We start from the raw sequence: 10,556 nt of genomic DNA, 5'->3' as shown, positions 1-10,556 counted from the left end.
TTGCTATACGGCTGTTTTGATGGACGGGCGCCTAGGCGTGCTGTAGTTTTAAGTTACGAGGAAGTGTCAGTGATACTCTGAAGACGTCAAACACCCAGGCGTCATCGCTTTGTAGCTCATCTCTTGTCGTTTCTTGCTCTGCCAAACGCCACCTCACGGCGTCCACACTGGTAGGATTGCCTACTCTTGTATTTATCTTATGAGTTCTTCACGATTAACCGTTGTACAGGGTGCTGCGTGGTTTGTGATGTGCTAAGTGTGTTTGGCGTGCGTAAATAGTCTCTCGATACGCGACGTTTGATAGCGGGGCTGTTAAGTTGGTTGTTAGCGTGTGGCTTGGGTTTCTTGGGTTGGTTAGTTAGCTGCGAGGTGGTGTTGCGTGATGAATGTGGGTTAGTCTGGTCTTTTAGACGACTCTCATGTTTTAAAGAAGTGATTGATTACACGGGAATTTGTGTGTGTAGAAGGTACTGGAATGAAAGCGGAGGCAGTGCAGATGGTCGTTGCTTGGCTGATTTCATCGGCAGTGAACGACAAGCGGTGCTGGGTGGTAGGTGCGACCAGGGGTCTCAGCGCAGTTTTGAGGGACGACTGGCTTCCTGGAGTGTGTTGGAGACGGAGTTGTCGACAGGATTGTGGGGTGAGATTGTGATCTACTGGAACGGGTGAACGTGCTTGAGGTGCATTCATGTAGTTTGATGTGTAAGGGTCTCAATACTTGTACCTGGACTTAGTGGTAATTTAGTGTAGGTTCTATACGTATGGCATGTAGATTGTAGCTTTAGTGAGGGTTCAACTACTGTACTGGCACTCGTGTAGCTTTAGTGTAAGGTCTACTAAGTACTGGCTTAGTGTAGCTTTAGTGTAGGGTTTCACTACTGTACTGGCATTAGTGTAGCTTTAGTGTAGGGTTTCACTACTGTACTGGCATTAGTGTAGCTTTAGTGTAGGGTTTCACTACTGTACTGGCATTAGTGTAGTTAGGTGGGGTGTATCTTTGTATGGCATAAGGTGCATTTGTGTAGGGTCTCACGATATGTGAATGGCATTAAGTGTTGATTTTAGTGTAGGGTCTCACTGATGTCGACTGAGATAGTGTACTTTTGTAGGGTGTCCAGGTGGAAATGTGTGTGTGTGTGGAGGGTAGATGAAACGTATATGGTGTTCAAGATATAGTGTGGTGTCTCCTGTGTTTACCGCAGATGTTTTGGTTAGTTGGACTCGAAGTGAGTGATTAGTAGGGGTCTGTGTCGTGGAGAAGAGAGATGTGATTTGGATAAATATTGACATAGTATCTAGTATAATATAGAGCGATGATTGTTATATCAGTGAGAATGATGAGTAACGCCAGCACGATCTACTCGCCACACTAGGTGGGCTGTGTGCAGTTCCTTATTACGTGTCGATGAATTGCGGGTGCTGCGTGGTGGCAGGGATGATGGAGAGATTTGACACCCGTCGGCGCTGTTACAGAGTCTCGGGCTGCAGTGGACCGCGCGGCACTAGAGGCACGTAAGTACGTGAAGCTGTTTTCGCTGTTTGCGAGCAAAGACATTTTCGTTGTGGAGACGTACAGGGAGAGCTGACGGCCAGGGCTAAGGTTTGATGCGGTGTTTATACATGTTTGTTGTTGTCTTCGTGTCATGTTCGTGAGCGCCTTTATCGTTTGTAGAGGTGTTTGTGTCTGCTATATTCGTGCGCCCTTTTGGTGCGCTAGTGAATGTCGGTCATATAATTTGTGTGGTGATTAACGTTGAGTGACGGAAAGGACTGGTAGAGGTTAACATCTCGGTTATTTGGGGTTCCAATAGCAGTTTGCAAAGAACTGGGTAGTATAGTATGAGAAGAAAAGGACTGCATACATTCATTGACCGTTTGTTAATGATTATTTTCTCTTTATATTGTGAAGAGGATAAGGTTGTCTTGATACGAAATGATGTTGTGTATGTGGAATAGTACGAATGCGTGGGCATGGGTGCACAGACTGCTGGCATAGGTACACAAAGTTATAATAGTTTATTTTTAAATCAATTTGGTGGAAGGGGAAATACCATAAACAACGGAACATTGCTGACGACAAATGAGAGGAGGGTAGTGTACACAAGCGAGGCGTATAGGACGTCGGTCTGGCGTTGAACAGGCGAGGAAGCCGACGACCGCGATTACAGTATAGAGACAGGATGCTCACCTCCGAAGATGGGAATCAGATGTCACCAAAATTTTTAAACAAATTATGTGAGGCGTACAATTGTCTAAACTAGCCAATCGAACAGCTATGACGTTTAGGGGTGTTCAGCATGAGCTAAGCGAACATTCTTACATCAGTGGTTGGGGGTGAGATGAGGAAGATAAAATAAAATCAGGCGACACTTTCCTATATGGGGCGATTCACCGTTGGTTAAAATGCAGTCGTAGGAATTTCTCTTGAGTGTGCTGTTTCTGGAGCATCTGGGCCTTATTGGGTAGCGACAGGATTGGACGGTGGTGTCTCAGGCAGCGCATTATTGGGATGAGAGTAGAATTGATGGCGATGTGGTTTTTTATTAGGACAGGCGCAGTTGTATGATGAACAGTAGTCAATGACATCTGTTCACTCGCTAGGTAAAGTAGGCTGGTCGGTATGTTGTGGACGTCATCATATGAACAAGCCGGCGCGCACAGGAATCGACGGGACAGTTAGAAAGGGTGGGCTGGTGGCGTGGGCGAATCGCTGATCAAAGCTTGAGAAAGACGGGTAGGAACACGTTCAAACAAACAGCTAACTCGGAATACCTGTGATAGTTTAGGATACAGAGAATATGAGGAGCGACACCGCTGCAACATCAGTATGACCTAAGCCGCACAAATTGGAGAAGAGCGAATTTTTCTTAGCCATGCTCAGTAAAATTAAGTATTTGTCAGACGTTGTACAAGTATGGCGTCATGCTGATGTGATACCGCTTGTATCCTTGGCGCAGCCATGGTGGTCAGTACTACCGGGTAGACAGTAACCCTGCAGTAAATTGAGGCTGCTCGAAGCGCCGCATCATGACAGTCATGAACGACGGACGTAAATGTAGTAAGGACAGGTTGAAAAAACGTAAACACGTATTAAGGCAGGTAAGAAAACGAAAAGCAGTGCAAGCGGTGAAAGTAACGAAGTGTACAGTCTAGAGAAGTTCGATAGCCGAGGCAATCGTCGAGTATCAAAGTATGGGAGTGGTGACTATCGAACTAGAGTCAGTAGAAGAGATACTTAATGAGGTTAGCTCAACGACGAGGGAAAGGACGATGTATGCTGGGCTAAGGTGGAAAAGGCAGTAAAAGTAGGAAGAGAAAGACTGTTTCGTTGGTGGATGAATTCCAGAGAGAAGCAGGAAAAGTAAGAGGCAGTTGTTGGTTGTTCCTGCGGTCGGTCGTTGTAGAAGACGACGGGGTAACAGAAGATTCAGATGTCCAGCTGCATCGTGCATGGCCTGTTCTGATACAACACTGTCCGAGGACTGTGATGTTGCTTGCTGGTGGCGCGTAGTGGAAGAATGATCAAGTTTCCTGCTGTCTTATGGACAATGCTGTTCGGGTGTGGCGGGCTGTGGTGGCATGTTTGTGGCAGTCGTCCGAGTGCCCCCCGTCGCACGGGTGGGGGGGAACCGATGCATGTGAGGCGAATCGCAGTTCCGCGTGATTGTTCTGTTAACAGGCGACATTGGTGATGCGGGTTGTACAGATGCGAGCGACGCTCGGTTGTTGGTGCTGGAAAAATGGAAGCGTATTCTGCTGACTTTCTGGGATTTTCTATGGTTTGTTTTGTTTTTTAATGAAAGATGATGGAGGAAGTGACTTGTCACAAAAGGGAGCAGGGGTTTCTATGTTCAGACGGTCTGAATGATAGGTGCGCAGTTTGGGATTAGGACGCTAAAATAGCAGTGCTGAATAATGAATATATCAAGCGTGCCCATAACATTTAACAAAGCACACTCTACTGAAGAAAAGGAAGAACTTGAGAGGGGTGCTTTGGCGATTCGAAGAGGGCAGGAATTGGTGCAGGAGGTGTGGGTTCATCTTTAAGTTAACAGAAGGGCTGGGACACATGGAGTGGATTCCTATCGTATACACAGTTGGATTGGATTTAAGGTGTGCTTACAGGTTTGTATGGGGACAGACCTGGAGAGCTGAGCGACTGGTAGTAAAAAATCAGGTGGCGTGGCGGAGGGTTCGAGGGAGGGCTCCCTAGAGATTATCGGTGTGTTCCAGGTTGAGGCTTTTCTGGCCTTTTTTTGCCCCAGTTCCTGATGGGAAACGCTACTGCTCGTACCGGATCATGCATGGGCGTGAGCCGAGCGTGTTGGTGGAGGTAGCCTGGTGTAGAGCTCGTAAGACTGGTCTTACAGACGCCCGTTACAAGCCTGGTTGGCTCGAGTCGCATGTGACAGTGTGAGCGCATATTGATTTAGTGAGGGAGTACGGCAGCTGGTTGAGGTTGTTGGTATGTCGCAAGTGGGGGAAGTGCTTTTTATTTCTGCGAAGTCGAACTATTTGTCTTAGCTACAGACGAAGATTATGAGAGGAAATGTGCATATTCTTGACGTCATTGATGAGCATCGGATGTAAATGTCAGATGATATAGGACAATCCAGTTGTGTCAAAGTTCACTGATAAAGGAGTTTTGGTGATTGTCTAACACAACATGGTGTTAGAAAAACATTGTGCTCCAGTGATAATGAGAAAATGTCTGGAATGATTGTGGTAGTTGGACTAGGGGGATCTGTGTATAGACCGACGCGATGTGTGCAAGGGATGACGATGGTATAATGTCATCCTAGCAGCAGGGAGCTATGATGCGCGATAGCCGGAGAAGGCTGGAGGGACAAAAGTAGGTTGCAAGTGTTCACAGAGGGATGGTTTTGCATCATTCACTAAAGTGTTGCTGACGATGTAAAGTGCTTAGCTGTTGCCTACGAGGTTGAATCGTGTTTTGAGTTCTGTGGAAAGATTGGGTGGAAATGTCATGTGATTTTTCCACTCAGCTTATGTAGGGTTTCTCGGGCATAGAAGATAGGCAGCAAGCAAGGGGGATGTACAACGAATGTATCAAGGGAAAGAGACACCACAATGAAACATTTCAGGTTCATGAATACAAAAAAAAACCCTTTCATAGACTCTGAGATTCAGTCAGTCAGTCGTGATTCCATTTCTAGTTCTTTCAAGCTCAACAAAGATATTTGTTCTAAGAACTGAGAAATTCTCCATCAAATCAGGGATGCAAATTGCAGTCGAAAAACTCTACTTAGAAGCACACACACGCTCGTGTCCCCACAAATCACGAGATATTTTTGGTGGAAGAAAACTTCCCTTAACTACTACCAATGTTTATAAGCAAGACACACACCTGTCGCAAACAAGGTATGCTTAATTAAGGGCAGTCTGCTTCAGTCCATTGTATCAAAGTGCACTCTCTCACTAGCGCTTGCCAGTCGCTGTTATTTTCAGCTGAAAGTCATCGAGCTCTTGTGGAAGAATTTTCTGAAGACTGTTTCTCCAAAATACCTCTGCACAATCCAGCAACACTGAGTGCATCAGTCTTGAGCTCTGCACTTCACCAGGTGTCCCGAATATTTGACCACATCTGCTGCTGGACTCCAGGTCACTCGCCGTTGAAGTAAGAAGTGTGCATGGAATAAAGTTTGTCTATGGGGTTGATGATCTGACCCATGGAGCCCAGGCTGGGATGGCCGTTCGCTTCCCCCAGCAACATGTGGTCTAGTCCCTCCACGTTGTCCTCCAGTCCCATCGGGGTGTCCGGGTACACTGACTCGCCCAGACCCTGGGTGGTGAACATGGAGCCTGAAAGCACAGAAAGACAAGGTGTTTTCAATCTTTTCTCACCGTTCTCGTTTAGTGAAGGCTTCTGTTCAATGTCTATATACACACGCACATATAAAACAGCGGGTGAGTGAAGGGGATGGGAGCGGACAAGTGTGTGTGTGTTTGGGGGGAGGGTGAGTCATCCTATTGGGTGAAATGAAAGAAACTCCGTGAGAAGAACTCCAAAGGCAAGAAATGTGCGAAGAGATCACCAGAAGCTATATCATTAGTAACATTCACCAGCCTGGTGTTTAGTTGTTGGCTTTTTTTTTTAACACACACACACACACGCAGAGAGAAATTGTTATCTACACAATATTCACGGAAAAAAAAGTGTCTTTATCTCTACAATGACGTCAGGTATATTTATAGCTGTAAAACCACGTGACTTACTCGGCAGGCCGCTGTCGTTGCTGCTGGGGTTCATGGCGCAGTCGGAAGAGTCGCTGTCCTCCTCTTTGCTCTTCCGCTTCTGGCCGGCCTTCTGGCCGGTCTTCTTGCTCTCTCCTCCACCACCACCGCCATTACCGCTGCTGTTGTTGTTGCTACTGTTGCTGTTGTTGTTGTTGCTTTCGATGTTCTGTTTTCGTGCCATCTTTTTTACCTGAGGAAAGAGAGAGAGAGAGAGAGAAAGGTAAGAAACCTGCCATCTCAGGTCCACATGTGATGGTCAGTCGGTGTAGCAGTCAGTGTCACAGCACAATGATAATCAATCACAGGGGACACGACTCTGCATTTCCGCACAATCCCATCCGTCGAATCGCTCTGAAGATCTCGTTTTACCCTCTTTCAGGTAGCAGAACTGCGGCTCGTAGCTAAGGTACTAAGGTAGCTGGTCGGTCAATGAAAAACATTAATATTTTAGTTGACTTCTTCGTGTTAACCATTCAAAAAGAGACTGGCGACGGGCTGTGCACCTGGACCATGCTACCATGGCAACAAAAGATGTCATCACATATAGCGCACTTTACTAGGAATGTTTTGATGAAGTCACTTGCCGTGAACACAATTTGTGCTCCTTTGAGTTGACAGGAGCGAAACTAAACACTAAGTGTGCAGAATGAAATCAGTCATCAAGTTAAGGACAATGTTTATCAAATTTACAAAGCGCTACGATCAAGAGACCGATGATAGGATTAGATGTTACCGATGAAACGGTAAAGAAAACATCGTCTGCGACAAAAGCTTTTCATAAAAAATATTTGGTGACTAAACTGGACTACACAGGAAAAAAAAAATAAACCAGGTAACCATCATCACTGCATGGGGAACTTTCAAGGGAGGTAATCACAATGTGTGTAGTCGAAAGGACTTTCAAGGGAAACAATCGGTGTCAGTCCTCATTATTTCTTCATTTCTCTCCAACTTTGTACCTATTTTCCAACCCATAGCCCCCATTCTACATCATGCAAGTCAACGTACACGCAGAAAAAAGGTTTCTTGAAAATTTTGTACTATGAAACGGCATTTTCCCCAAACATTATTCATGGCTTCAAAAAACAAACAAAACAAAAAAAAAAAAAAAAAAACAAAACAAAAAACAAAAACAAAAACAAAACAAAACCAACCAAACAAACAAACCAAAAACAAAACCGCCCTCCTCTGTGATAGCGCTCTAGGCGACCACCTAGTTCTTCTGATGATGGACCCAGCCCTGCATGCACCACCCCTGGACCAAATGTCTCACATCCAGGATCGTTGGCAAACCTTGCAGACTGATAACTCGTCCCAGACAAACATTTTGACAGAAAGAATCGATCTTCTCCTCTCTCCCTCCTCATCCCACATATTCTTCCAAAAACCAAATGAAGGGGATGGGTGGGGTGGGGGAGATAACAGCCAAACACTCGATGAAACGCCAGACAGACGATCGTCAGTTTGCGACCGCAGCGCCCTACAGCGGAACAGCTCGGTGCGGCGCAACACCTTTTCTTGTGGTGGCAGGTATCGTCGTCAGCATCTGCTCACCGGGTATCACCTTAGTGAGCATCTGCCCACCGGGTATCACCTTAGTGAGCATCTGCCCACCGGGTATCACCTTAGTGAGCATCTGCCCAGCAGGTATGCGGTCGCTGTTCCACCCGAATCCCGTTTTCCTAGCTGTTTGAGGCTGGGATACCCAAGTGAATGATGACTACCCTGGGTGTGTCAAGTGCGTGTGATGCTCGCGTTCGAAGAAGTCACAAGTTTGTGGCTTTGCTCTTCTTCTAGTATTATTAACATTATTCATTGAAAAAAACAAATAATAGTCATCATTTCTAACGGCTAAAATCGCAGCCAATTTTCTAGCTGCTGCCTTTGCCTAAAACAGAATCACTCCCCTTGATTTGAATATTTCTTTTTCTTTCCTCTTGTAGTCACTAAGGTGTACTCTTAGGTCAGCCTTCAGACGAATGACAAAGTGGCCTCGACTGGGGGAAGTGAGCTGCGCTACACGGGTATCGAATCGGAGCACCTCTTAGCTCGGAACTCCAGCGCTCTAACCACTAGGGTATCCACCCGCTTACTATTTCTGGAGAATGTTAAAAGTCGCGTGTAACTGAATTATTTAAAGATATTAACTGGCTGAAAGCGAGATATAAGCTATACCAACATGGAAGCTAACAGTTTGTTCACGTAATTAAAATAAACAATTTGTAATGATTAATCAACGTTCACACACACATACCATTCACTAACTCGCAGACGACTACACGCAGTGATTTCAGTTCAAAATATTCAAATATTCAAAATAACATTCCTCCATACCAGAAAGACCAACAGCTCGCTGTATCAGATCAGGTATCGTCTGCTTGCAGTCATGTGACTACCACTCTCCCATGTCACAGTTAACTCAGCTCAAAGTTTTACGACAAGACAGTTTGCAGCAAAAGAAACTAACGATGAAAGGGTTAACTTTGTTGTACACCCGTAAATCCCCTTCTTAGCATGATGACATAGAGAAAAGTTTTGATCAAGTTGGACAAAGCTTTTATAAAACCTGGGAAAATTTGCCACATTTGGTCAAACATTTATCCCAAAGCTGTCATGTGAAAACTTTGCCACACTTGGTCAAACATTTGTCCATGATTTGTCAGGTTAAGAACAAACATAAGCCACACTGTTCTTACCTTTGCCCGTTGGTTTTGAAACCAGACTTGCACCACTCGTACACTGAGGCCCGTTTCCGCTGCCAGTGACTCCCGAACCTGTGGATGTACAACTTCTGTGATGCAAGGCTGCATAACATACTCACATTATACATACTTTATGTCTCCATTTACAGGTACCCGTAAATACATCCCTTATTAGTTCTGCAAATGTGATCGTTAAAAGTCTGTCTGATACTCACCCGCTGTTTTATAAACTTGCTACACATTTAAGGACTATATAGATAAGAGCGTGGGGTAGGACAAGCTTTTCTCACAGGTTTCTTTTGCGGTTTATATTTAAGGTAAACTGATTCTGAGATTGACTGAAAGTAAAAAGAATGAAATGGTTTAATTCATAATTTAATTCATATTTGCTGTGTAAAGCTCCGTACGATGAATGCTTGTTGTTTTACAATTTCTTGAACCTTAACTTGTACTGAGCAGCTAGCTGACATGTTCTTCCTTTATTTTTCTCTCTCTTTTTTTGCTAACCCTCTCACCTTCGACACGGTTTAGGGTTGACCTCGAAGGAGGCCTTGAACTTTCGTCGCTGTGACGTAGTGAGGATGGTGCGCGGCCGTTTGGGGCCCTTGCTGCTCCCAGCGTCTCCACAGTCCTCCTCGTACCCGAGGTCGCTGGCGTCACCTGCCAGAACGAATACCCGGAATGCAATGCTAGCACATGTAATGCCAAAAATGTAATGCCATCACACGAAATACGGAAAATGTAATGCCAACAATGTAATGCCACGTTTGTCCAATTATTTGTCCGGTCAGCGACCTCACGACGACGACTTACTCTTGGGGCTGAGTGGCATGAGTGTGTACTCCTTCTCGAAGTCGAGGCGGCAGAAGAGTTGACCGTCCTTAACGACGAACTCATCGCCCTTCTGCAGGCGATGACCGCACGCAACGCACGTGAAGCAGGGAAGGTGGTACACACACCCGGCTGCTCGCATCACCAGCTCGTGCGCCGGAATGAGCTGCAGGCACGCGCTGCACTTCGTCCCGTACAGTCTGTAAACAAACCCCACAACAACACTTTTATCCAGGGTAAGATAATCTAGTAATTGTAACAGTCTGAGAATCAGTTTATTAAGGAGTATTTATATGCTTACACTCCATCAGTGGTGAGGAGGATGCTCAGGTGTAGGGGGTGGGGTTCGAACTCCATGGTGACAATGAACGACGTTCACATTCTTGACTAAATATTTTTTCTGAGGGCAAGGAGGCTGCAACCCTTGCCCTCCTGGTTCCTACGCCGCTGTGTAGGGTGTAAGCGGTTTGATATAAGGTGTGGTCAAATAACAATTCAGAAAAGCTGTAAGGCAGAGCTAATGAACCAGAAAGAAAGAAAGAAAGAAAGAAAGAAAGAAAGAAAGAAAGAAAGAAAGAAAGAAACGAACAAAGAAACAAACAAAGAAACGAACAAAGAAACAAAAAAAAAAAAAACAAAAACAAACAACAAAAAACACACAAACAAATTAACCTTTCCCCCTCACTTCATATTCTCTATTATGATTTCAACATATAAACACCCTGCACTGATTCTTAAAAATGTTACAATTATTTTTCGTTCCAG

The 10,556-nt window shown here is 45.2% G+C and overlaps 1 protein-coding gene across 1 annotated transcript in view; it reads right to left on the bottom strand.

Moving 5' to 3' along the window:
- Nucleotides 1-5,122: 5,122 nt before the first annotated feature.
- LOC112575336 (LIM/homeobox protein LMX-1.2-like) overlaps nt 5,123-10,556 on the bottom strand; it is a 63,007-nt gene continuing 57,573 nt past the window's right edge. The window contains exons 4-8 of the mRNA XM_025257112.1: nt 9,774-9,991; nt 9,477-9,620; nt 8,955-9,034; nt 6,238-6,448; nt 5,123-5,823 (exon numbers count right to left, since the gene is read on the bottom strand). Of these exons, the coding sequence (XP_025112897.1) occupies nt 5,624-5,823; nt 6,238-6,448; nt 8,955-9,034; nt 9,477-9,620; nt 9,774-9,991 (853 nt within the window). The 3' untranslated portion in view covers nt 5,123-5,623. The remainder of the gene's footprint in view (nt 5,824-6,237; nt 6,449-8,954; nt 9,035-9,476; nt 9,621-9,773; nt 9,992-10,556) is intronic.

The sequence above is a fragment of the Pomacea canaliculata genome, linkage group LG11 (assembly GCF_003073045.1).
Source record: "Pomacea canaliculata isolate SZHN2017 linkage group LG11, ASM307304v1, whole genome shotgun sequence".
Classification (NCBI taxonomy): domain Eukaryota; kingdom Metazoa; phylum Mollusca; class Gastropoda; order Architaenioglossa; family Ampullariidae; genus Pomacea; species Pomacea canaliculata.
Note: the sequence above shows the minus strand (reverse complement) of the source record. Positions and strands in the feature narration are given on the sequence as shown.